General features: G+C 49.9%; 9 protein-coding genes across 9 annotated transcripts; 5 read left to right on the top strand and 4 right to left on the bottom strand.

The window, feature by feature from the left end:
• Window positions 1-882: 882 nt before the first annotated feature.
• N7477_007771 (putative C2H2 finger and ankyrin domain protein) lies at window positions 883-2,867 on the top strand (the record flags this gene model as incomplete). Its single annotated transcript, XM_056969434.1, has 2 exons — window positions 883-931; window positions 982-2,867. 2 exons carry the CDS (start codon window positions 883-885, stop codon window positions 2,865-2,867), a joined length of 1,935 nt encoding a protein of 644 aa, XP_056819466.1.
• Window positions 2,868-3,346: 479 nt separating this feature from the next.
• On the top strand, window positions 3,347-3,857 carry N7477_007770 (uncharacterized protein; the record flags this gene model as incomplete). Its single annotated transcript, XM_056969433.1, has 2 exons — window positions 3,347-3,486; window positions 3,572-3,857. The coding sequence occupies 2 exons, from the start codon at window positions 3,347-3,349 to the stop codon at window positions 3,855-3,857; spliced, it is 426 nt and encodes a 141-aa protein (XP_056819465.1).
• Window positions 3,858-3,870: 13 nt separating this feature from the next.
• Window positions 3,871-6,127, top strand: N7477_007769 (serine/threonine-protein kinase; the record flags this gene model as incomplete). Its single annotated transcript, XM_056969432.1, has 3 exons — window positions 3,871-4,169; window positions 4,334-4,627; window positions 4,687-6,127. The coding sequence occupies 3 exons, from the start codon at window positions 3,871-3,873 to the stop codon at window positions 6,125-6,127; spliced, it is 2,034 nt and encodes a 677-aa protein (XP_056819464.1).
• A 4,229-nt stretch (window positions 6,128-10,356) lies between these two features.
• On the top strand, window positions 10,357-11,166 carry N7477_007768 (uncharacterized protein; the record flags this gene model as incomplete). Its single annotated transcript, XM_056969431.1, has 1 exon — window positions 10,357-11,166. One exon carries the CDS (start codon window positions 10,357-10,359, stop codon window positions 11,164-11,166), a length of 810 nt encoding a protein of 269 aa, XP_056819463.1.
• A 909-nt stretch (window positions 11,167-12,075) lies between these two features.
• On the bottom strand, window positions 12,076-13,165 carry N7477_007767 (alpha/beta fold hydrolase; the record flags this gene model as incomplete). Its single annotated transcript, XM_056969430.1, has 3 exons — window positions 12,076-12,264; window positions 12,343-12,696; window positions 12,800-13,165. 3 exons carry the CDS (start codon window positions 13,163-13,165, stop codon window positions 12,076-12,078), a joined length of 909 nt encoding a protein of 302 aa, XP_056819462.1.
• A 1,177-nt stretch (window positions 13,166-14,342) lies between these two features.
• Window positions 14,343-15,630, top strand: N7477_007766 (uncharacterized protein; the record flags this gene model as incomplete). The annotated part of the gene is made up of 3 exons (XM_056969429.1): window positions 14,343-14,498; window positions 14,573-15,051; window positions 15,120-15,630. 3 exons carry the CDS (start codon window positions 14,343-14,345, stop codon window positions 15,628-15,630), a joined length of 1,146 nt encoding a protein of 381 aa, XP_056819461.1.
• A 794-nt stretch (window positions 15,631-16,424) lies between these two features.
• N7477_007765 (AP-2 complex subunit mu) lies at window positions 16,425-17,863 on the bottom strand (the record flags this gene model as incomplete). The annotated part of the gene is made up of 2 exons (XM_056969428.1): window positions 16,425-17,461; window positions 17,527-17,863. 2 exons carry the CDS (start codon window positions 17,861-17,863, stop codon window positions 16,425-16,427), a joined length of 1,374 nt encoding a protein of 457 aa, XP_056819460.1.
• A 577-nt stretch (window positions 17,864-18,440) lies between these two features.
• Window positions 18,441-19,612, bottom strand: N7477_007764 (ERF4 family protein; the record flags this gene model as incomplete). The annotated part of the gene is made up of 2 exons (XM_056969427.1): window positions 18,441-19,493; window positions 19,547-19,612. 2 exons carry the CDS (start codon window positions 19,610-19,612, stop codon window positions 18,441-18,443), a joined length of 1,119 nt encoding a protein of 372 aa, XP_056819459.1.
• Window positions 19,613-21,896: 2,284 nt separating this feature from the next.
• N7477_007763 (CHAT domain-containing protein) lies at window positions 21,897-25,844 on the bottom strand (the record flags this gene model as incomplete). The annotated part of the gene is made up of 1 exon (XM_056969426.1): window positions 21,897-25,844. The coding sequence occupies one exon, from the start codon at window positions 25,842-25,844 to the stop codon at window positions 21,897-21,899; it is 3,948 nt and encodes a 1,315-aa protein (XP_056819458.1).
• Between the last annotated feature and the right edge of the window lie 17 nt (window positions 25,845-25,861).

Here is a 25,861-nt window from a genome sequence, read left to right as displayed (position 1 = left end):
CATCCGGCGATAAGTCATTTAAAGAAGATAAAGCCGGCAATGCCTGCGCCGTGATAAGGTCGGAAGTGCATTTCCCTTGCCTTGACAGTTCATGCGATTGAAATCCTCAGATGCTTCTCTTGACCTGGCAGAGTCGGATGAATTCTTCAAGTACTGTGACACCACGTTGGTAATACAAGATCAATATAAGCCCTGGGAACATGCAGTCAGGTTCTCATGATGCCTGTTTCGAACTATGCGGGCACTCTATATATATCTCCAAGTTGATCATAGAGGGCCATATTACCAATGAGCTGGGGCAAACCTTCACTTACAAATGGCCATATCCATTTGACAATATAACTTGAATCCTTGTCTTTCGACGTACAGAGAATTATATATCAGACTCAAATGCTCTCTGGATCTCAGGAACCCGCGCCAAAGATATGACGTATTCCTTTATTTGGCGATTCGCACTTTCAGATCACGTGCCTAGAATCAAGCTATTTCTTTGAAGATGCAACGGCATAAAAGACACTGCATCCATCCTTAGAAACGTATCAGGGTATGGAAAGATAAGTAAACGAACTGTAAAACGCTGCATATTGCTAAGGCCTTGTGAGTCAGAGCGGGCAACCGAGCTAGTCATAGCGCAAAATTTGGTAGCTTAGATTCAGCCACAACACATGCTCCACAGACACGAGCAAACGTCAATATCAGAGGCTGAAAAGTATTTTTGGTCTTGGTCTTCTGCGATCTGGATGACTCAACGTGATTGCCACTCAGAGTATACCCGAAACACAGAGCCGCATATAAGCTGAGCAGTCGCCCGCCACCTAAGGCGGTAAGAGCCATATCGTCATTAGAGGGGCACCCATTCCAAGCTTTCTCTACCCAACCATCATGGGCGATACAGTTCGCGTTGAAGAGCTCTTGAAGAGACCTCTTTACGGTGCGCAAATACCTCAAGTTTTCAGCTGTGCTTTCAACTGACTTGGGCAGTCTATGATCTTCCCCAGGAGCTTCTTGCGACACTAAGCGCAAAGACTACCAACCAATCCGTTGCCGAACAGAGCACCGGGGACGATCACAAAGATCCCGAGATCGCCGCACAAGAATCTGCGATTGCTACATCAACTCAATGCTCGCTCTGCAAGGTATCCTACAATAGTGTTCAAGAACAGCGCAGTCACGTTCGCTCTGATCACCACCGGTACAACCTAAAATCTCAACTACGTGGAACCGCAACACTTGACGAAGTTCAGTTTGCAAAAGCTGTTGGAGACCTCGACGAGTCAATATCTGGATCCGAGTCGTCGGAGTCTGAGGATGAAGATATCGATGGTAGTGCCGACACGACACTGACGGCTTTGCTGAAAAAGCAGGCCAAACTGTCTGGGGCGAACGAAGAGGAGGATCACATCGTGAAGGGTACGCCGAAGAACCCGTTATTCTGGCTTTCCAGCTCCAGTTTACCCTCGAATAAGTCTCTGGGTGTTTACAGAGCAATCTTCTCCCAGGCGGAGCAAGATGAACCAGGTCACTTGGTGGACACAATACGAAAGAAACAACTGGCTCCGGTAAAGGCCCGAACGAATAATGCGCACGCTCAACAAGATCCAACGGCTGCGGGGCCTCATATCTTCATGTGTATGATCGGGGGTGGTCATTTTGCTGCAATGCTGGTGTCATTGGCGCCGGAGATTCATCGCAAGCAGGGAGGCGTTGAGGAGAGACAGGCGCGAGTCATCGCACACAAAACATTCCACCGATACACCACCCGACGAAAGCAGGGTGGCTCCCAGTCTGCCAGCGATGCTTCCCGAGGAGCTGCGCACTCTGCTGGTTCTAGTCTACGTCGGTACAACGAAGCTGCGCTCGAGAAAGACATTCGGGAATTATTAGCGGACTGGAAGCAGATGATTGACACGTCCGAATTGTTGTTTATTCGTGCTACTGGAAAGACAAACCGGAAGATTCTTTTCGACAAGTACGAGGGTCAGGTTCTCAAGCAAAATGATCCCAGAGTGCGAGGCTTCCCCTTTAACACTCGCCGAGCTACTCAGGGAGAGCTTATGAGATGTTTCAAGGAATTGACTCGGGTAAAGGTCAGTGAGGTTGACGAGGCCGCACTGGCGGCAGCTGCAGCTGCGGTAAAGCAGAAAGAAAAGGAGGAGTCGAAGCCATCTACGCCACGCCCTCAACCGCAAAAGCCCAAGATTTCAAAGGAAGAAGACGTCGCTCAGCTTCACACGACCCAGATTCAGGCTCTGATCCGCCGATCAAAGGTCCCTGCCCTAATGTCATATCTATCCAACAACTCCATACCCTCTTCATTCACTTTCCAGCCTACTGATTCTCAACAAAACTTCCGTTGTCCAACCCCCCTTCATCTGGCAGCCAACCTAAATGCTCCCGCTGTCGTCTCGGCGCTGCTCACCAGAGCCAACGCGGACCCTACGGTCACAAACAACGAAGGAAGAACCCCATTTGAGCTTTCAGGAGACCGCCCCACTCGCGACGCATTCCGAGTTGCCCGCCATGAGCTGGGCGAATCAAAATGGGATTGGAGTATGGCTAAGGTCCCATCGGCTGTGTCCAAGGCCGACGCGGATAGACGAAATGAACAAGAGCAAAAGTCTGCAGAGGCAGAGGAGAAAAACCGTCGGAAGGCCGATTTGGAGCGACTGAAGAAGGAGGATGCTGAAAGGGAGGCTCACTTAGCTGCAAGCAAGCCTGGTCGTACCCTTGGTGCAGTCGAAAAGACAGCAGCAGAGAAGCGTGACGAAGAGACGCGAGGCATGGCGCCGGAGATGAGAATGAGGCTGGAAAGGGAACGGCGAGCTCGCGCAGCCGAAGAACGTTTCCGCCGAATGCAAGGGAGTTGAGTTGCTTCAGGATAAAACCAAGAGCCTCCGCGCTCTTTGTAAGTCGGATGACCACTTCATTAGGTATATAGTCAAAATCCCCATGCCCTAGAGATTCCTCTTCTTCAAGACCCTTAGCCTGCAAAGGATGGTAGAAATTGTTTCTTTGGACACTGGTCCATCCTTTGAACTTCCAAGACGGTGCTTGTATACCGCTACCGTGGATGAGCTCTTTTAGTCATTGTCAAGTAAACAAGACTTGCCTGCCTATTACCAAGAATAAAACATTTATGATTGTATTGATTTACCCGCAAGCATATGAATTCGCCGTTGGCGAGCAGTATCGATCAGTGGCGAGCTGTAGCCCGTCGGATCAATACCAGTCGCGTTTGCTTCCATGAAACTCGTCCTCACTTTGCCTTCCTCATCCTATCTTCCTTCCTCCAAACCCCTATACTTGCCATTGAAACTTTCACATTCATCAATTCCCACTCGCAATCATGTCTGAATGTCATACGGGCACTGGTGATGTATTTGTGGGCAAACTCTTCCGCTGGGATCCAAAGACGGAAGAACGCATCGAGCCATTGGTCATTGACAGCGGCGACGAAATCTTCATCGGACGAGACACATCAACATGGTAAGCCCGTCTCTGCCTGTTCTCGTCAGGTTTGTTTTACTCACGTAGACGTCTCATCGCTGGTGCTCAGCCAATACTCAAGCAGCCATAGGTTTGTATCAAACAAGCATGTGCGGATCTATACCGTCATTTACGATGAGTATTCGTCCGATACTGTGGCCCCGCTTGTTTATGCTCAGGACATATCAACTAACGGAACTCGCTGGAACGGCTACGCGATGCAAGGGAAGAGTTTCCTCCTGAGCGATGGTGATATCCTAACGATCGTGCCTGAGTTTCAGCTTCTGTTTGAATCTGCCGCGAACCCGCAGAAGAACTTTACTGAATGGCAAAAAGCTGAGATGAAGGTCATTTCTTCCATGTTTCTTTGATCTTGCCTCCTTTATGGCTGACAAGAGGTACATGCAGGTGTTTCAGAGCAGCTACTGCGTCACTCGACGAGAGCTGGGCTCTGGTGCTTATGGAAGGGTTCAAATGGCCTACCAGATTGCTACCGGACAGCAGATTGCCTGCAAAATAGTTGACATCAAAAGCTCCAAGGCCAAGTGCGAGCTCGAGCTGCAGCAAGAACTCAAGCAGACAGAGCTTGGCCCTCCTGCACAACGAATCGCTATGTACAAACTGAAGAGCATCGACGAAAATCTTGAGAAGTACTATCGTGAAGCTCAACTTCTCGAGACCCTGTCCCATGTAAGTCAATTTCATAGCTCTCAGAATGGATGAAGCTAATGAAATATTGAGCCGAACATCATCAGCTTCGAGACAGCGATTCATTCCCCCAATACGATGTGAGTCATACAAGAGGATACGAGAGGCGGATTGGAACAAAGGTCTCATAAAATTTTAGTTACATCTTCAGTGAACTGGTGACTGCTGGCGACCTCGTTTCGTTCCTGCGCTACAGGGGAGGGACCATCGAGGAGCGGGAGGCGGCATTTATCACTCGCCAGGTTCTGCTCGCCATTGAATACCTACACGACAGAGATATCGTGCACAGAGATATCAAGCCAGACAACATCTTGATTACCTCACTGGGACAATGTGGTCGAGTTGTGTTGACGGACTTTGGATGCGCCAGAAGAGTGCCTCAGCCTATCGAGCGGATGCAAACCATCACTGGCACATACGAATACTGCGCTCCGTGAGTAGACGTCCTTCAAAAGCATCATTTGTGAGGGTTTACTAAAGATTTTTTGAAAGTGAGGTGAATTCGGCCAACACCGCCGGATACAGCAAGTCCATAGATCTGTATTCACTAGGCTGTGTGACTGCGACATTGTTGATGGGTTTCCTGCCTACTCGTGAATCCCACAGACCATTCGACCACAATGGAGACGAGCAGAAAGGGCTGACCAAGGAGCTGAGTCAAAATGGAATCGTTGGATATCCCCAACAATTCATTAAGGAATTGCTCGTTCTCGACGAGCAACAGCGCTTGAACGTGAAGCAGGCTCTGCGTCACAAGTGGTTCGAGTTCCTCCCCGGAAGAGATGAGCTGGAGCGTCGTTACCAGGTAGCTGTTGACCAATGGGCTCCGCGGCCTCGTTCTGATCCTTCGATTGTTACACTTGCCGACCTTGAAGCTTTTCAGAATTCCGCTGGTCAGACTTACACACTCTACACTAAGCCCGGCGAGAGACTCCAAGACTATAAATTTTTTGAGATTGATGCCTGCATCTCTCACTTGTCTATCACTGGACGCTCATCTCAAGTCACGAGCGCCCTCAGTCGAGTGGCCCCCTCTCATCAGCAGGAAGATGTCCTTTCCGTACAAGGGGGGCATCATGCTTGTCGTCGAGTCTGGTCTCCACCGAGTGCCTCGAGCAGCCTGTTCTCATCTCGCCACGGGGAAAATGACCATGCAGAACTGATCCACCGTACCGAAAAGGTCCCCGGGTACCTCAATGCCCACAAGAACCAAGCCATAGAACGCTCACTGAGTCAGCCCTGCAGTGTTGCAGAGGTGAACAAGGAAAAGTTCCAGTTCGTGAACCAGATTGGCTGTATGGGGCCAGGGCAGTTATTTCACAATTTTGTTACCCAACCTGAATCCCATCGACGAGATGGGGATCTCCTCGGTCTTTCCGAGCGACTCACTCGGAAACCGCGATTCCCCTCGAATGACAGTCTGTTCTACATGGAAATGGAAGGCGAGCCAGTGCACCGCTCTGCAACCCCTGAAGGTGCAGCATCGATGCGCAACCCCAAAATTCTGACGGCCGTCGAAAGACAACGGTTCCCTCAAAGCGATGCCTTTTCCTCCAAAGTGGAAGCAGGCTTCTCTCGCTCGCCCGCGCCTCCTCGCACTGCCGATATCCTTCGATATCCAGACGACAATGCCTCGTTCTTCGCCATGGGAGCTGACCAGCCGCGTCACTCTGCACCCGCGATCACCAGTGCCATGAAGGATGGCTCACTTTTCCGCTCGGATGCAGGGCTGGCGTATCGCCCTGAACCCACGAGCCACATCACCCGCGGCAAACAGCAACCCAACAAACCATACACTCGCCAGCGAGCTGCAGAGGCCAGAAATGCCGAGAAAAGAGTTGCCGAAGATGGGGCCGCAGATAAACGGGAGTCGCACAGATACAGCAAGCGCAAGCGTCGTTCATTTAGCGTTAATGAGGATGATTTGCGGTAGATGACCACTTCTGTTCTCTTGTTCTGCAGCCGGTCGACGGCTAAGTCATGTCATCCTATCTATTGACAGTTGATGACCATGGCTGGGTTTCTTGTCTGAATGGTCTGACACGTCAGATGGCTATCCTATCCGTAAGTCTTTGGCGATGCAAACGATGGGCAGAATGTCCATGATGGGAAGATGGAGACGATCATGTATACCAAACACATGAATGTATGATTAGAGCATATGTAATGCGATAAATGAGACTTACGTGTGCGGAATTGGCCAATCAAGGAATGAATTTCCGCCAAATCTAGGCTTTCGTGGTAGCGATATACATAGAGTACGAGATTACCGACTTCGTACAAGTAGCTTGAGATGATCGAAACTCGTGAACACAAGAATGGATGTCGCGATATTTTCGCCATTTTACCCTTTACTGCCTGTGGCAGGAGTGCGAATCAAATGACCAATGATGGAACTATTTCCAAGAGAGGTCGCCACGAAGCAAAGGGGCTCACTAGACCTGAAGATCATTATGGAAAGAAAAGTGTAGCACAAGTCGCGCAGGAAGGAGTACCCATAAAGATCAATGAAAGGAAGAACCTGCAATTGTAGCAGGGGAGTGGGCCCTTGATTCCAATTACACATCCATATTTGTTAGCAAGGAATATTTCCAAAGCCTCGCTACACGCCAAAGGAGGCATCCAGTGGAATCAATAGTCTGTTCCCCTCTTCCCACCTTGGCAACAAGAAGGGCTTCAGAAAGGGAAGCCCCCGTTTGTAATGGATTAGGAGGGGTACAAGGACAGCCCATTGGCTATGGATAAAGGCCCAGGTCTTACCTGGACAGAACTGCTTGGTGCTTGAGAGTTACATTCATCCCTAGCTGTCTCGGCTGGAGACAGTGGCCACCAACAAGACAGGAAGACAGGACCCTGTGACCAAGGATCCGCTCGGTGGACTCGGTGATGTGTTCAGTTACAGGTAAGCAGTCACGAGCAACACTAGAATAGGGAAAGGAAGGGATGTTCCTGGATAGAGGAATACACGGTATTGATCTCCGCCCATCAAGATTGGGTGAGGTTTACATGGGTGGATCGGTTGGCGGGCTATTGGCTGAATTGTCTCACGATGACTCGATGCTTTGAACAAGGCCATCGTACTTTGAGCCGGAGATCTCGGTACAGCTGAGGACGTAGCGACACCGGAAACGTTACCACTCAAATTCTAGAAGATCTAGAAAAAGGTGTGAAGCAAGTCTATATAGTAGGCTTTCAGCATGCACACATGCATCGTTGCCATGGAGGAATTCGCACCTTGTCTGCACATGAGCTCAACCTCCTGCAACACTGTCTCAGGGCGAGATTCAAAACAAACAAAAATGCAAATATAATGGGCCCTAAGCCACCCTGTCTGCGTCCTTCCATCCTACCAATGAGTCCAATACAGTGGACCCAGGTCCAGGGTTATGCGTCGATCGCCTATCACCTGTCATCCGTCCATCGGAATGCAGGATCACCAGATTCGGTATTAGGATAAGACACAGACGACGATAGACCCATGCCAAGACATACGTTGAGTCGCAAAGGAGGCGAGATTGTGAGACCTTGTGGATGTACTCTTCCAAGGAGTTGATGGCCCTGGCGGAGCATTGTTGGAGGGGCAACGTACCCAGCCACTTTGACCCACGAGGTATATCCAAGTTGTGGCTCCGATCGGCCAGCACTCGCTGTGAACAGGGCGGGATGTCTTGCACTGATTGGGAAGGGGTGGGCTTTTCAGGTCCTGGGGGAAAAGACTTTTCAAGCCTCATTGTTTTGGTAAACACAGATTAGGGTAAGCTGCAGCTTTAGTGCTGCAACTTCATGTTGTGCGTCCCCGTGGAGGTAGAGTTTCGAGGTTAACCTTGGATGTTCCTATGAGCGACTCTGGTTGGGAATAGTCCTCTCTGCTTTTTTGTCCCCCTTGCATGGAGGGGAGTATGTTTTGGGGCTGGATGACTCTGCTGTGAGAGGGGTGATGATGGGGTCGAAGCTGCCTACCCAGCCTCCGCGGTGAATGGAGTGATGCCCTTCAGACTCCTTAAGGGCTTAGATAGTGGGTCAGAAAGGATTTGTTGAGGAAGACAGGGGCGTCACCTGTAGCTCCCTATGGGACCGGTGCTCATCATAAGATTTACTGTCGGAGTATAGTAGATGAATTTGGGTGTATAGATACTATGTGGGGGAAAAGGCAATGCAATCCATGCTAGACGGGCCGAGTGATGGCATTCTGCACGTTGCTGGTGAGAATAGAAGTGCAGTAGGTGCTGCGAGATCATGCATGCCACATGTTCAATCGCGGCCCCACAAGTCTGCCCAAGTGATAGACCTGCAGAAAGCAAGGAGTATGTATGGAGACGAACCGACTTTCATCTTGATCAACCATCAACGGGAGATCTACTGCAATACGGACAATTTTGTAACGTGCTATTGGTCTAATTCATTGTACTTGATCTCGTTCTGTTGAGCTACCACACGTCCAGCAGGTTGTCCCCGCCAAGTTATAGCAACTGAGGTACATATCGGCCCCAAGGAGAAGTTAGAGGGGGTTCTCTCGAGAGGGTATTCTCCGAGCGACTCTGTCCCCAAGCATAGGCCCGCCTTTCTCCTGCACAGGCTTTGTGCAGGAGTATCTAGGTCCATCTAGGAATTATGGCCGTTATTTCGACGTTTTCGCCCGCTCTGTGAGGCATTTGATTACTGTGGACCTCCCAGACAAGCGCTGATTGGCCAACGCGCGACGCGTCTTGAACGCGCGAATCTCTAATTCGTGACTGTGGCGTTGAGCTCGTCCAATTTCTCAATCGCACAATCTATAGTCTGTAGGACCCGAAGAAAGCAATATAGATCAACGCTGGGAACCAGCCTAGTAGCATATTTCTCCTTCAGGGCTGGTATGGTAGGGTCCTGACCAAGGCTGGTGAGAAGGGACTGGGTACTTGTGAGCCTAGGGACCTGGGAACCTTTGGGAAGGCAGGACTGAAAAAGCAACCCTGCGAGTCCAGAATATTAAAACGCGTCTCGTCGCTCACGGGGTGGCAAAGCCCAGTTGTCCGCACACCCAGGTGTGCTCCTAGCGCCTGTCTATGCTCTTTAGAAGACCAACGATTACCAGGCGTCAATTGCACGTCATGCCCATTGCATCGCGGATAACTCGGCCGAGCCTGGTGATACGCATGGAACGTGCGGTCATGCAGTCATAATGATATCGATAATGACGATCATCACGGACCGAGACGTAGAGGGGCTATTTGCATGACAGCGTGGGGCACGCGGGTCGTCGCGGGTTTCGCGCGCCGAAATAGGAAGTGTAATTGGGAAAAGAGAAAGTGGATCGACCCGAGCAGTGCGTTTCAGGGGGTGAACGTGCCTGCTCCTTGTCAAGGTCAAAGGTCAAAGGCTTTTCGATGCGCCCTTGCTTCATCCTTGGACCTTTGATGTTCTCCTTTGTCCTATTGTTTCACTGGGAGAGAATCAGAGGTACCAGGAATAGGAACACCAGAAACTACTGCCCTAGATATCTCAGGTATAATAGACGAAGAATCTCAGCTCCTGAACAGTAGTCCTTAACTCCTCATCTCCTCTCGTCCTTCCTCGTCATCGGTCACTCGTTGAACCTGATTCAGGCCCGACTCCCGGCACTGACCTCATTCTTTTTTATTTTATTTTATTTTTTGCCAATTGACACACTCGTTAAGATTGATTGCATTCAATAATTAAGCAACTCCAGCTTGTATTTGATAATTATCGGACATTCATTGCAGCCCAAAACACTTTTGAACACACTTGGAGTGGGTACTCGCTTGACCGTTTGCGGCAGTCTCGAGTCCAAAAGATCCCAGCCCAATTTTCTTTTATCGCTCGGCTGCCCCGCGCCGCGCTCTTCTTCCCTAACAACCACTCGCTCAATAAACAACAACCACCGCTTGGGTTCTCTCACCCTATCTGTCCACTCCGGTCTCGGTGGATATCGAAGCGCATTTCGACGACCATCTCACTCACTCTTTCTTTCCCTTCCCACTCCATCGTCGCGCTTCGCAACTCCCTCCGGCGCATTTTCCAGCGCAACGCGCACATTTTCGCTCGCGCACACCCAACTCGACCCGACCCAACCCCAACCACGAACCTTTAAAGTGGTCTCATATTCACGGCTATCGACCTATAATTCGCTCTGCGCATCTATTCTTATATATTTGCGCCAAGATGTTGCTGCCTTCTGCCCTCGGATGCGACGTGCGCCGGTCGTCTCGCTTCACTCCCAACCGCCTCTTCTCAACACCACCTCCCACCGACAGAGGATACCCCTCTGGTAACGGCTTGCTCGGTACCTGCCGCGCACTACAGTCTCTCTTAAGTGGATCGCCGGCTCCGTCACCGCGCCGGTCTGTCAAGCCGCAGCGCCTCCAGAGTCCTCTTCCCACCAACCCGCCGCGTCGCTCGACTCGATCGCGCAAGGTTGCCCGACCCGCGTCGCCTCGCCAAACACCTCCTCCGGCCTCCATCCCATCCACACCTCCTCCTCCGCCTTCTGCGCCCGCGCGTGGCGCCAACAAGCGCCGTCGCTCAAGTTTCGACGATGACAGCGACGCGGACATGGGCCCTACTCGTACTCGATTCTCCACACCGAAACGCCAACGACACGCGCCCTATAACATGCCTCTTGGTCTCTCCTCAACAGATTTCTATTCGTTGCACTCTCCCCCTATCACGCAATCACCGCCCTCCCCGGCGCGTCAAACAGGAGCGCGCATTCCAGACTTTGGTCCGTGCATCGATCCAGATGCCGTCCTCCCCTCTATTGAAGAGCACGACCTGCCTGCAAAATCTTCATCCGAATGGACTTCCGCCGAAGACCAACGTCTTCTCGAGCTGGTTCTCGAGAAATTCTGCTTCTCTCAACAAGAATGGGACGAGTGCGCGCGCCAATTGCGTCGCACAAACCCCGCCGACGTCAGCCAACGATTCAATTCCTTCATAGGCGAGGGCCGTATTGGTCTACGACGCGGACGGTGATCGCAACACCGCTTCTTTCCACGAATCCTCTGTATTTTACGACCCTTTTACCTCCCATGTCTCCATTACTTGTCTCAAGAAATCCTGTATTATCAATTTGTCGATCTTGAATGTTCCCTTTTTTTCCTTTTCCCTTGTTGTCGCGACTGGCTTTGTGAAAATTCCCGCCATCTGTTCATCGGAACGCTCTGTCTGCCCTTTTCGGACAGTCGATTCTTGCACATGATTCCTGCTCGTTTCGCAACTGCTTTTTTTCCGAGGCTGAGCAATGTACCACTACGAATTTGTATTATTACTTATACCATCTGAGATACCACTGGGTTTGAAATTCCATCGATTACTTTGACACAAGTTCTCTCATTTCGATAAAAAAGTAAAACTAATAGATGAAATTCATTGAATGTTCTTTATCTGTCCGTTCAGGCCCGTGATCGGCCTCACATTTTGCATACATACCGGGTATTATTTGGCAACGTTTGAGCTCTCCCTTTTTCGTTTAAGTGCTCTCTGCATTGAGTAAAGTTGGGCACGCCCCCTGAGCGGCCGACTTAGCGTGTGCGATGTAATTGAACGCCACTGTGGGTAGTCCACATGGCGTTGGTGTCCATACGGTACAGTAGTTGTGTTTTATTTTCGAATCCAAAACCAAACAGACCCACTCAATAGACAAGAAAAAAAAGCAAGCCATTGCGACAAAGATCTACAGCATCACCTCCGACGGTCGGACTGGATCATTTCATGATCACCTGGACTCGGAAATAGCCTTCCAATGTGGAGTAGCAATTACTCCAATTAGACCCTCGAAATACTTTGGACGATACAGTACAGTATGATCAGAGTGTGATCATAGTTCATTGGAAGATATCTCTTGAATAGTAGCCTCTTGGTCTCATCTATTTACTCGGGACTCTACACAGTAACAGAACCGTTGTACTTGGTCACCATGGCCAGAAGGGCCTCATCCACCTCTTTGGGGTTGGTAGCATTCAAGTAATGCGCACCCCCCTCAATCATAACAAGCTTAGCATCTGCCGACGAAGTGAAACGCTGGATATGCTCTGCCGGAACGATGGATCCAAAAGGAACATCTTCGGTTCCCTGATTCACCAGTTAAAAAAAACGCACATCCTTTTACAAAAGATAAGGAATAAAAAAAATAAAAAGATAAAAACTCACCTGTAGCCAATGAACCGGACATTTAATATCGCCGATCCGAAGCAGAAGCCCGTCTCTCTCCAGTAAGCAGTTGAGCGCCATCCGGACCTTCTTCCGGCCCTCATCACCCTGGTATACTTCCTTCAGGGTCCGAGTCCAAAAGGCAGATTTCTCGGCCGTACCCGCAGCCCCAAAGCCAATTCCACCAACCAACCCACACCAGACATCATCCACCACAAAGTCAGGCGTAGCCGAGGGGCTGGACCACTTCTCGTAAAACGCCATGAGATTGGCAGCCGGGTCCCAGCACCCCTTAGACCGGGATTCCGAGGATTCATAATCCATTGAAGTTCCCAGGGGCATGAGACCGAGGATCTAGAAAGGGAACGAGAATTAATCCATGAATCCTATTTTGGGGGCTTGGAAGCTTGGACAAATCTCGGCAAAATGCATGAAACTGGAACGTGGCAAAACTTACCCGGTCTGGAGCTAGCAGGGCCATTCGGGTCACTATCCACCCGCCCTGGCTTGTGCCCAGCGCGAAGGATTTCTGAATCCCAAAGTGGTCCATGACCTGCAGGGCCATGTGGGCAGAATCCCAGTAGGTAAAGTGTTCAGAGGGACAACTGGTTGCGCCATGGCCTAATGGCTCGATGGCGAGGAGGTTCATCGCATCGGTTAGGGCGGCATTGTTGAATTGATCCTGGTATAGAGACACAGTCATGCACATCGAATTAATGAGCACGCAGGTCGGCTTGGAAGGATCATAGTGGTCCTTGGCGAAGGCATAACCCGCCTTGATGCCGCCCAGGTGGGGGACTATGATCGTTTGAGTGGCAGCCATTTTGCGTGAAAGTCAATAGTCTTTTTGTTTTCGAGGTGAAAGATGCGGTGATAATGTTTTGTATGTTTCCGCGGGGAGGGGGGCAATATTCTGCAAATCAATATGTCGCGTCGCTTTCGGGACTCAGCCGAGGTTCTAAATTCCTCTTCTGGAAATGTATCTGGAATTGGGCGCAAATCCCGACAAAGTTACAGTAGTGTATGGCAGTGTCTGGTGATTTTCCCCCCTCCTTCCCCAACGGAGGTTGATCTCCAAAGCCACCGTCTCCATCCCGCCGTCTAGGGAAGTCTCTTCGGTCTGGATTGGCTGAAGTTTCGCAGGATTGATGATGGCTTCAATGCGTGGGGCCCTCTAAACCCCGTTCAGTTAAAGTAAAAGTTTCCAGGCCCGAACGCTTTCTGAGACGCTACTGGTAAGTACAATAGCTCCACCTGCCGGGAAAATACCAGTATTCGGAACTATCCTCAAGCCTTCCGTCCCGAAAACTATACTGTATTCAGACTAGAAGATAGACATGGCGTGGAATGGGAAATTATGCGGAATTCTTGAGAGGCAAAAATTGACAGAGGACGAAGAAATTACAACCCGGCGGATACACACTCACACTGATATTACCATTTACTTGGGGGGGGGGGGTCCTCCAGATACTATAGCACCGATGGCTCCACCTACAAGAATTCTTACAGTAGAGTGTCATCAAGAGGGTTGGTTGGGGCTACCATTGTTTTGAAAGGAGGGTGGAGCCCTTCTTGGCCATGACTGGAGCCCATTGTTGATTAGTACTATTTGGTCAACCTCCTGTATTTAGGCTAGACTTAGATTTGTAACATTCTTCGCCCTCGCCATGTGTGGGTTGACAGCTGCGAATTAAGTTCAGACCTGAGACGCCAAGCTTGTCAAGTGTCAAAAGTACGTTTTATGGAACCGTTTGTTTTACGAGCTTATGCCGAGTATGTGCCGCGATCCTGCAGTAAAAATACAAACGCACTAGATAATGATCGAATTGTACCTTTCTCCATCGCTGACACAATCGGTAAGGGGCCATTTAAAAACCGAAATCGTAGATCGGCAGTTGAAAAGCTCCCCCCCCACGAGTTCCGCCGCCGCTAAACTCAGCCTATATTAGAATTCCGTCTCCCACCGTTTTGTTGGACCCGTTTGATATTTGCCGCACGTCATGACGGGTGATCCGAGCAATCTGCAGCCATGGACCATCGCTACCGTGGCCACGGTCACGGCGCTGGCGTTCGTGACGGTTTGTCTGCGGCTACTTGCACGCTTTGAGCGCGCGCAGAAGCTATGGTGGGATGATTATATGATTATCTTTTCTATGGTGGGTACTTTCTTCTCATTTTCTAGCCTCCAATCGTCTCCAATCGCATGAAAGTCTGACCGTCTGTTCATCAGCTATGGAACTTCATCGTCGTCGGGTTCATCTACGGAATGGTCCAAAAGGGAATGGGTCTCCATGCAGACACTCTACCACCGGAAAACGTGGTGATGATAGCAAAGTTTCTGGTCGTGGCTGAGGTTCTTTACGTCTTCAACCTCGTCTGGACCAAATTGTGCATTCTGCTCATGTACTATCGCATCTTCCGCTTTCCTTACTTCAAGACATGGGCATATGTCATCGGCACCTTTGTCATTCTCTGGGTGATCTGTATCACTTTCCTCTTCATCTTCATCTGCGTCCCTGTTCAGAAGATATGGGATCCCCAGCTTCCAGGACGGTGCATCAACCAGGTTAGCACATGGATCGCCAACGCCGTTTCAACAATCGCAACCGATATCGCCATTCTCCTTCTTCCAATTCCACAGGTATGGAAGCTGCAACTTCGAACCTCGGAAAAGATCGCCGTCTTAATTGCCTTTGGCTTGGGGTTCTTGTACGTAACCTCACATGCTGATCCCCTTTTTCCTCCCCCGCAAAGTAGCCCAATCTAAACCTCAGCAGCGTTGTCTTCACCTCCGCCTACCGGTTCTCCGTCCTTTTCAGCTACAGCTCACTTGATCCCTCCTATACTCTCGCCCCGACAGTCGGCTGGACCGCCATCGAAATGTCCGCCGGCATCATCTCGGCCAACCTGCCTGCCCTCCGCCCTGCCCTCCGCTTCATAGCACGCAAACTGGGTATCAGCAGTGGCGTCGTAGCACTCTTCAGAAGCACGAACGGATCGAGAAGTAAGAACACAAACGGTGCGACCCAACGGTCGGAAATAGCCGAGAGTGCTACCGCGATCACGCAACGCTCGAAGCAGAATCGTCATTCTTTCTATTACTTACCAGATGACTCCGGGTCTATGTCGGAAGAAACGACTATGGACGCATCATTCAGACCACGATATGATCATGCCAAGACATACACCAACGTGAAAGGTCCACAGGTGGGTCATCGTTCTGCTGACGAGATTCCATTGTCTGAGATCAGAGTGGACAAGGAATTTACTCAGACTGCCACAACCTGAAGAGATGTTTTCTCGGTATGGTATTAAAACATGTATAATATATCGTCTTCTAGCGCCATGAAATGTTAATTCTCTTGTGCTTTGTGCTAACTCGTGGAGGAAGTCACTGGCTGGAACAAAAGTGGAGGGTCTCGGAAGGAAAGAGGAAAGCACTGGGTTCTCCTTACTATGTGTTCCTCATTTCCTTCTTCCTTGCGAGCTTTCGTCTAATAGTACGAAAAGTTACAATTGGTACCAATTAGCGTGCGGACCCCCCATACACACAAGCGCATGAGATAGACGATAGTGTTCATGGCATGGTTGAGGGCATCCGGATCCAGCACCACCCGTTGCAAACTCTCGATCTCAGTCGCACATCTAGAAAGAGACTACCACGAGTCTCCTGCATTTACAATCGTATGGTCTCTTCGAGACGTGCTATACACCCACTCATCCGTCCCTGGCATTGCGATCCGAGCCCCGGCAGATCTGCGACATTGCCCGACGGGTTTTCAAACATCTTCGGATAGATCAATCAGCGTACCGGAATGAAAAGATGCGATGAGTGTGAGCAGCCAGATTATGATATAACCGTGGATTGTCTTTTGAAGAATCACTTTTACGAAAGAAGAATAGGTTTCATATGCAAATTTCCCATGCTCTCGGGAGGTAAACAGGAGTATGTAATAAAACACCATCCAACGCCGTACACCGCCTGATGGTCTGAGTGAGGAGGACAACAAGTTGCTCACAGGCCCACGATATTGACATGCCTTCCCGCTCTTGATATCTAGAATCTTGATGAGGAGGTCTGGTCAGTAAAATGCTTGTCGGATTGATAGTAGGGGGGTTATATAGGAATCATACCGAATCTCATAACTTCCTGCGCGAGTCATGTAACGGACCCATTTGACAGAACTGTAATTGTTCTTTTCAAACACCTTGAGGTAACGCACAAGTAAACCAGATGAGGTGAACATTAGAATGCTGAATGAAAGATTGATTGGAGGTCGACTCCATGCTTTCTGATGCGTCATCGAGGTAAGAGTAGCCTCGGCGTTGAGCACATACTCGCTCTGGCCCGAGAAACGAGGAATCTTCCAAACGATATTGTTGTGTTCGGGCTCATACTTAGCACGACCCTGGCTCGTCCGCTCAGTAGTCTTTGCGGTGTTGAGAGGAGTGGGAATGCGAACAATGACATTAGAGGCGAAGAGCTTGGAGCCGTAGTTTGCCTTGATGGCAATGCTATACTCGACCTTCGTTGTACCGATCTCCCGCACGATCGGGTGAACCTTGAACGGCAGATTGACATTCTCCGTGGCACGGTAGCGCATCAGCTCGAATTCGCCGTCCGGCGGCACGAACGAGATGATACGATCAGCATCAAACCGTCCCAGCTTCACACACTGGTGGAACTGGCAGTCTTCAAGTGTGACAGAACCAGCAGCCGCTCGCGTGGTCTTGCTTGTACCAGAATTACCATCTTTTCGGCCATTGGCACCTGAGGCATCAGGGCTATCCAGAAGAAGTCGGTCATTCAGCCCGAATTTGCACTCGGGTGTTCCTGTCAGGTATGCGCGCATCACGATATGACCGTTTACGTCGGCGCGCAGCACGGTGCCGGTGGCTGACATTAGGAGGTTGACATCTTCGATCACGTCCACAAACGCCTCATTTTTGCGGTATTTGATATCGGAGCGGCGCCATGAAAGAGCACCGGTTGCTTGTTGCGTGATTTTACTCGAGTCTGTGGGATTGTTCGCAATGGCTGACTTGACCCCCTCAGTGGTGATGTACATTTTCAAGGTATCGGGATCGGTGTTCTGCGGGTACCCAAAGTCAAGGATTTCTGTGAGAAAACGTCCGAAATTAGCCATTGATCTTTGGTACGAGACAGAAAGAGGTAGAGCGCACCATCAAGCAACTCGTAAATCAGCACAAAGTTGTTCTTCACAGCCTCCTCGTCGAACTTGCCGAAGTAGCTCTTGCCCAACATGATGAGCCGGTAGAGGAACTCGAAGACCAGCGCAGCATTGGCATTGCTTTTGGTCACGGCGACCAGGTAGATATTCTCATGCTTAACATGGCTAAAGGTGGTCGAGCCCAGTGTGAGGATCGGGGAGCGGACCTGTGGGTTGGAGATGACCTGGATGCGGAAGATGTCGGCGAGACGTGGGCGACAATCGCTGCGGAAAGCGCGGAAGATGAGGTTCTCACCCTTCTGATTAAAGATCAAGATCCCCGACAACATGGTGCGCTGGGGCGAGAGCTCATCACAGTGAGGAGGAGCTCAGAGACAGAGACGGGGGTAATGTGGGGGGTGGATCGACACCGCCTGAATTTGAGTGTTTTGAGTGGGTAAGCACCCTTCTCGATTTCTGTACACTTGCATCGCGCTGCATTTACACGCATTTAATACGTGCAGGACAGAATTCCATGACGCCAATTACGGTCAAATTCTTGCATGTATTTTCCGTTGTGGTGACCACATATTTGAAAACTATACGGAAAAAGCCAAAATGAGGGAATTATTATGGACCAGAGGTCTTGATATTTGCTTTCCGGGGTTCTTTAATTAACAGAGTGCGAACCCGCTGTAATAAGTTCGATATGGACAGGTGGGAATATTCACAACCCACGGGTAAGCCCGAATTAACGAGCAGATTCGAAGAATCGAGGATTTCAAGTAAAGGTAAAATGTTAAAGTCGAAAGCAGGTCACTGGGGAGGGATATCATGCAAAGTCCGGATCAGAAAGCAACCAGATTAAAAGGAAGTACACGGCCAATATAAGGATGTCGAAGAAAAGAAGCGACGGGAAGAAACCCATCAGTTGCCCATGCCAGTGCTGGGCCTCGTATTTGGTAAGGAGGGACCGCCCTCACTGGGCACAATGCCGACCTTGGGATCGGGGATTTGGATGTCGATGGACATATACGCCGTCCGTCGTAGGCTCCATATATGAACGCCATCCTTGGAACCTACTTCACGGTTCCAGTTTTCCAACCAGTCCTCGATATGCTGCAATTGCCTCTTGATGCTAGGCGCATTCAAGTCGTCCCAGACCCAGCCGGTCAGAAGGCCGATTGCTCCGTCAACCCAATTTCTTAGGCTGTACGGGTCGAAGGCCTTGATCGTGGCGTCGTTAACTGTGGCAATGACCTTGCGGAACTCTTGCTCAGATAGTAACGGGTCCAATATCTCGGGGTATAAATTAGAGAAGGTCGGTGCCAGATCGCCCTTGATCATCCAGTCGCGTCGAACGCGAATAATGCGCGTTGTGAGGTATTCTTGTGAGCCAATGGGGACATGAGGGTTGAAATGAGGGTAGCAAGGATGGGCGGGACCCCAGGCCAATTCTTCGGCGATCTCAGGAGGGGCCTGGCCGGTGTTGGAGGGGATGGAGGCAATTTGGGATTGTGATCGGAGAGAAGTTTGGGACTGCACATGGCGGGGCCGGCCATCATCGCGACGGGTCCCATCTTGCGTCAAATGAACCGCCTCTGGTGAACGCAGCTTTTCGACATCCCGCGCCGCACTGCCAGCGAACGCCGCAGCCATCTCGGTGGGTGATATTTGTTGACTGCGTTTGTGACGTGGAGGTAGTCCGATACTTGTGCGTCCACTGTCGGTTTCCCCCTGGCTGCGTTCAACGACGAGACTGGTTGGGGATGTGGGGGATGGAGTTAAGCGGCTGCGCCGCTGTTCGGGGACACTGAGGAGAGGAGACTGTGGTGCGAACGCAAGATTCTCGTCCGAGACGTTCGCAGGCGGGATAGCGATTGGGGTAATTCGAGGGACGTGATTGACGGGGTTGGCGAGGCGGACAGCGGGAGGTCGGAGGACAGCAGGGAGCGACGACGGGCCCGAGAAGGGGACGCACTGTCGCCGCCGTGCTCGAAAAGCTGGAGTCACCTCCACGGGGTTGGTTCGACTGGGGCTCGTCCCACCTGCGAAATAGCGATGGGATTGTGGTTCAGCCTCGCGGAGGAGACGAGCATTTGCGAAGGACGCCGTTTTGAGGGGAAATGAAAGGGAAGGAAGGGAAAAGGGCAGAAAGGAAGGTGGTCAAGAGCTACGCCCGATCGGCGATAGGGAAAACTCTCCAGCAGAGAACGAATTGAGCCAATTGAAGAAACAAAGAGGGGAAGGGATGTAAATGAATGAAAAGAGTGCACTAGACACGAGGATGCTAGATCCTCTGGCTTGAAAATGAGGCGAGATGTCTGAGCCGCGCACCCAGTTAAAGAGCGAATAGCTGATAGTTAGAGACTATAGAACTCCGGGCCTCAGAATGACTGTCGTGACAACTCATAGTTTTCCCTCTCGGTGGGATGCGTTCACTTATTATGTAGTTCATGCGAACGATGCTTTGGCCTCGAACACGGCCGGGCGAGTCGTTTGCTCGGGCTTCACTGTGATTCATCTATAAATGTGGAGGATCTCTCCCTTGTTTCATTCGCCCTTCCCGCAACACGGCAAATTTACAATAGTCTATGATCTTCGGAAGGGATGGTCAATTCCATGCAGATGTCAGATAAAGTCCTTTGTGCTGCAATTGATCCAATGCAAGGTAAACCCGCGTTGCATGATGCCAAGATAGAGTAACAACAACACTAACTCGGCCGGACTAGACACGACGCGCGAAAGTCCCATTCGAGATGAACGACTGGTTATTTAAATCAATGTACTTATCAGAAGTACGGGTGTTCCATGTCAGTTAGATCTTGGAAATCCGAGAAAAATTTATCTCGTGGGTTTCCATCGGTGGAGTCTTCTCTTCTTTTCTGAAGGTTCTGTTAATATAGATACGCGCTGCTGACATCTAGTAAATAGATCTCAGTCAATGTCGCGAGAGTAAATTACACCAGCAGATTTTCGATTCGAATTATCAACGCAACGCTGACGTAGAAGGCGCGGAATCCAGTGGGATATCATGGTGCTTCCGAGTAGATGAGGGACTGCAGGCCCACACCATCTGGCCCATAACCAAAGATATGAACATCAGCACATCAGCACATCATCACATAGAGTGCATGAGCGAATGATCAAAATCACAGCAAGCGTCAGACGTACTCCGCAGGTGGCCTTTTCAGTGAGACTACCAAATTATCAACAATATTAGGCCCACACACCCGACGTCTTGAATAGTGTTGACACAGGATCATCGATGAACATGAGCATTGTGAGCAGGTCGAGATTGAGATGCAACGTACTGCATTGTGGGGCGAAGCCTCGTGGAGGACGGAGTTCTATTAGGAGTATGTGATGAGCGAAGCCATCTCCTAGCCGCTAAACCTGCGTATTCGACCTGCCAATCACCACAATCGCGCTTGCAACAACCATCAACGCACACTTTGAATTCCGGAGCATTTGTGAGAAAATCCCGCAGTGGCCGTACAGATGCGCTGGACGCTATCTTGTGGGAAGGACAAAACAATGCTCTTCCTGCTGGAGTCTCTCATTCCCGTCGGAATGAGTTTGCCAAAGTGCAATACGGTTATCACTTCACCAACTTTCACCCAAAGAATGATACTTGCCGCAGTCAAACCTCCACCAACTATGCATTGTAGCAATGCTTGCGACCACAGCACCTAAACCTAGAAAATTATCAGAGCCTCCTTCACGTGGTAGACTCTATACTTTCCATTCTCGATTCTGGTGTGATTGGAAGCGACCTCAGTTCTCATTAGCACGATTGTCCACATTAGACGAGAAGTCTATACTCTCATGACGTTGATATTGTGCTCACGCCTAGTCAATAATCACGCCGTCTTAAGATATGTAGGTTAAAAGTAAACAGCACGATGCCCCATGCGAAAAGGTCCGAAGTCAAGTAACACAATGCCATTGGTCATTACCAAAAACTGATCATGCAAATTTCGTTACATGCGAGATCATTCTGTTAGTATTTATGATTCGACTTTGAATGGTTGCGTGATAGCAATAAAAATTGAAGTGGCATTTGGTCTACCGGTTAGATAAAAGAACTTTTGAGGGATATGCGCGAAGGCCAGATAGAACTCAGTGCTAGGTTCCATAACCCTAACAGATAGAAGCACCTTGCAGAATGCGTGGAAGACTGAGAAAGTAACAGGCCGTAGGAAACCAACGACAAGAATAGTCCGCAATGTGGCTGATCTCGTTAGAGTAAAAGTTGCAAAAGATATGCAGCGATGTGGGCCCAGATCCGGACCGCCTGTTCCTTGCATTTCTAAAGACCCACAGCTGGGGAGTGACGAATACTTCTTGGATTTATAACTGTTGATTGAGACTACTTCAGAATTAATGCATAAATCTGAAGCCCCCGTAACCAACAAGTGTAAATGGCGCCCAGTAGAATGGGCTATTCCAGTCCAACTGGTTGAGGATCATCTTCAATGTAAACAAAAGGAACTCTGCGTCGGGAACGAATTCTGTCGGACTATGACTTTCTCGAGTCGCAACGCCCCAGCCCTGTAGCATGTCGTCGAGGAGTGTCCCAGCAGTATCACCATCCAACTTCAGAAGATCTAACTGAGCCATCCTCATGACGTCCGCCACCGCCAAATGAGGGTTACGCTTCAAATGCCCATAGAACAACGTCATGATGACCATGGAGCCAAAGTCACTGACCTTCCAAAGAGATCCGATATAGGCCTGACAGCCAGTGCTCAAGACGACATGAGAGAAGCCAAGAACATCACTTCCTCTGGTTGCCTTCCCAAACCCGCTAAGACAGGCGGCAAACACGAGAAGATTCACTCGGCTCCGAATAGCAAGCATGTCTGCGACACGGAACTCTTGTCCCTCGCCAATCGAGATTGAAGAGAGAAGGGGGTTTTGAGGGTCAATATCTCCATGGGTTCCGATGTGCATGATGAGCGAACCGCCTTCAACATACTGGCGGAAGTCTTTCCTGGAAAGGTGTGATGCTTCAATCGGCCAGGTAGTAAACATTCGAGCGATATTGACAGCTTCAATCCCCGCCATGTGTAGGTTAACCTCTTTGTCGCCTCTAATCCCGGTAGATGGCTCTTGTGTAGGGGACTTGGCCAGAACTGAGACCGTTGGTGCTTCAGATGGTGACTTTCTTTGAGACAAATAATGCATCACGGTGAGGCTCGGGACTTGAGACACAGCAGCATGCATAATGAGGGGCTTCCCATCAAGATGGAGAATCGAGAATGGGAAAGCAGTTAGGGGATCCGATACGGAAAAAATGACGTGCGACTTGGATCTGATAATATCTGCAAATGGGTCCAACAATACTGCGGAAATTTCCCGTGACAAATCTTGTAGTTCTTCTTTGCGTTTTGTTTCTTCATCGTTAATATAACCTGTCACTTCTCTCATGATCTGCATCGCCTTCATCACAGGCCTGCGCATGTCGACACTCCGGAAATGGGTTGTCGCAAAATGCAGAATACCATCCCTTGTGATGGCAAAGGAAACACATCCACGAGGTCCAAACGTCGCTTCAATCACAACAGCATTCTCATCAATGCTCTCATACAACAACTTCGGTTCAATTGAAGAATTGACTCTGTCAATGAAAGCGGTCGCGGAGGTCAGGGTCCCATCTTCTTCTAGCACTTCTATGTCTTCTCGCAGCTGGGAAATTTCCTTCTCTTGGTCCGGAGTCAAAGACTTCAAGGAGAGTAGTGACCTCAGAAGTCGTCTCTTGTGAACTGCCTCCGAAATTGATCCTAAATCCTTTGCTTGTTGCTGCAGAGATTCAAGGACCGCGCGTGCCCTGCTCATTTCGACAAATAATAGAGCATGTTCAGCCCAAGAGATACTCTCGAAATGCCCGTGGTCGAATTTTGTGGGCCATTCAAAAGGTGTGTCAGAAATGGAAGTGGACAGGCAAATCCGCGCAAGATTGAGATACACTTCTCCAACCCAAGAAGACGTGGCGGTTCCTATCCTGGCATCCAAGTCTTTGGTCTGGACCCGCATAGTTTCGATAATCTGACGGGCTTCAAGTAACTTTTTGAAACAAATTTCGGGCTCGATTTCCTTCATGATTGCAGCGTAGTTTCCCATCTGCTCAGCAAGGTCTATGGCGCTTGCATTTGACTCAAAAAAGGTGGGCGAAATCTGAACGATGAGATTGAGAATTCGGCGAGCACGCTCCATGTCTTCACCATACATCAGGAAGGTAAGAGCGTTTCCTGCCATGAGCGGGAACTTCGAGAGGTTCTTGCCGGCTTTGAAATCATCGAGACTCTCATCGAAAAGGACGTTGTCATCGACCGAGTCCAAAATCTCGCGCGCCTTAGCCAAATCGCCAATCCGCTCACAGGCCAGGATCCGGTAGAAATCTCTGGAGTATGGCGCCTCTAAAATCTCTGAGCTCTTGACAAACGAGCGAAGGATGTCTTCTGCTTTGACGACATCCCCATCTTCCAGAATTTTTCGATACTGTATGTCGGCCGAACCGTGCATAACTCTCGCTGCATCCTCGGCCATTACCTTATGCCAGAGACTTCTCAGCATCCCCTGCGAAATTTCCGAGCCCTTGTCCTTTATACCTTCCATATTCTGCAATCTTTCGCGCCAGCTTAGGAAACTCTCATCGTTCTCGATCCAATATGCAAGTTTTGTTTGCCATGTTTGAAAGGCCTGTAGATCATCCAGGCGGAGCCAAATACAGCCCACGGTTCTACCAAGAGTCCAAAAGAGGTTGAATTTGCTGGTAAGCAGTATCGTCCGATCATGTTCATGAGATGCGGATTTGATCCGCGTATCGTAGTATATGGATAATTGATCCACCATGGAAATAGCTTCCTCGATGAGCAGTCGGCATGCCGCATTGTTATGTGTGCCATGTTGCACCCATGCCCGACAAACAACGGACTGAATCAGTGGAATCTCATCCCCTATCGGCTTCAAAACTCCATAGGCACACTCCCATGCTAGTAACGCTGCATCAAAATTGGAGAACGTGTCCCATTCTTGGCGCGCAAATCGCGACAGCAGAAGCCCGATAAAGTGAGTCAAGTTCTCATTCTTGGACTGAGCTCCCCATTCTCCAAGTTCACTCGCAGTCGTCTTGGCACTTCGAGGATTTCCCATACTAATTTGCAACAACAACTGGTGAGCTTTGACAATCTGCACATTGGCTTCATCCTTGCCAAACAGCCTCAATGCCTCTTGCAATTTTGAATCCACCTTACCAAGAACATTCGAAACATAGCTTTGATTCTTGGAGGCTCGCTGATAACGTATTTGGTGGTGCAGGCAGCATGCCTGACGAAGCACTACCGCCGCTTGTCCTCGTGTGCAACCAGCAGTCCTGAACAAATTGAGGGCATCTTCATAGCAAGTTTGAGCTTCTGAAGAGTAGTCAAACTTGAGCCCACATCCGACCGGGTCCCAATTAGCATCCTCTCCTATACATGATGAAAAGTTGACTATGACCAGATTCAATGAGAGAGGGCTGGTAAACGCGGGACTGATATGATTGTCGCCCTCAATCATCTTGCAATTTCCCATTCCGGCATGGTCGTTGAGTCTGCTGCATCGCTTGAAATGGTCCTCCAAAGCTGTCGCTGGTGAGTTCTGGCATGACAAATGGAGTTTTAAGATGAGCAGGTTGAGATACGTTGCGATTCCTGTAGCCAAGTTTGCATCTGCGCTGTCACGGAACTTTTGGAGGTTCTGCGCACGCTGCGTTATCGTTGGTATTGGATCGGCCTCTGGTGTATGGTAAGAGACATGGCAGGAGAGAGGATGGAAATGACCGCTCAGATATCTAGAATTTATCGGGAAGGCAAGTACGGCTCCTAGAATCAGACATAGGCCCTGGTCCCGCGAGTTACCGGGCGAAAGGTACTTGTGCACATTTTGCATCAACCTTTTGTTGATCTCGATGGTGCCGATGATGTCGCCTAGCATCACGGTGTCGAGCGGGTTTCCATTTTCATGATAGAACTGGAGTGCCGGAGGGAAGCGGCGGGTATAGTCGGCAAGCACTTTGTAGTTGGTATACCGCAAGCCCCATTCCTGAGGCAGAAGATCAAGTAGATCATGGAGAGCATTCAGTGTCTCATATGCATCTGAGAATCTGCCGATCAAGATCGAGTAGACGGACGCGCAACGCAGGTACTCAGCCTGAATGTTAGGCTCCACAGAGTCTGTATTCGGCCGCTTTTGCTGCAAATATTCCCAGGCGGCATCTAGGTTACCCCGGTATTCCTCGGCGAATAGCGATCGGCCACAGAGACCGATGAAGTGATCAAAATCCATCGGGAATTGCTGTTCAA

Source organism: Penicillium maclennaniae (genome assembly GCF_028827695.1).
Source record: "Penicillium maclennaniae strain IBT 15551 chromosome Unknown utg000007l:1.0-4884863.0:1.0-4888362.0, whole genome shotgun sequence".
Classification (NCBI taxonomy): domain Eukaryota; kingdom Fungi; phylum Ascomycota; class Eurotiomycetes; order Eurotiales; family Aspergillaceae; genus Penicillium; species Penicillium maclennaniae.
Note: the sequence above shows the minus strand (reverse complement) of the source record. Positions and strands in the feature narration are given on the sequence as shown.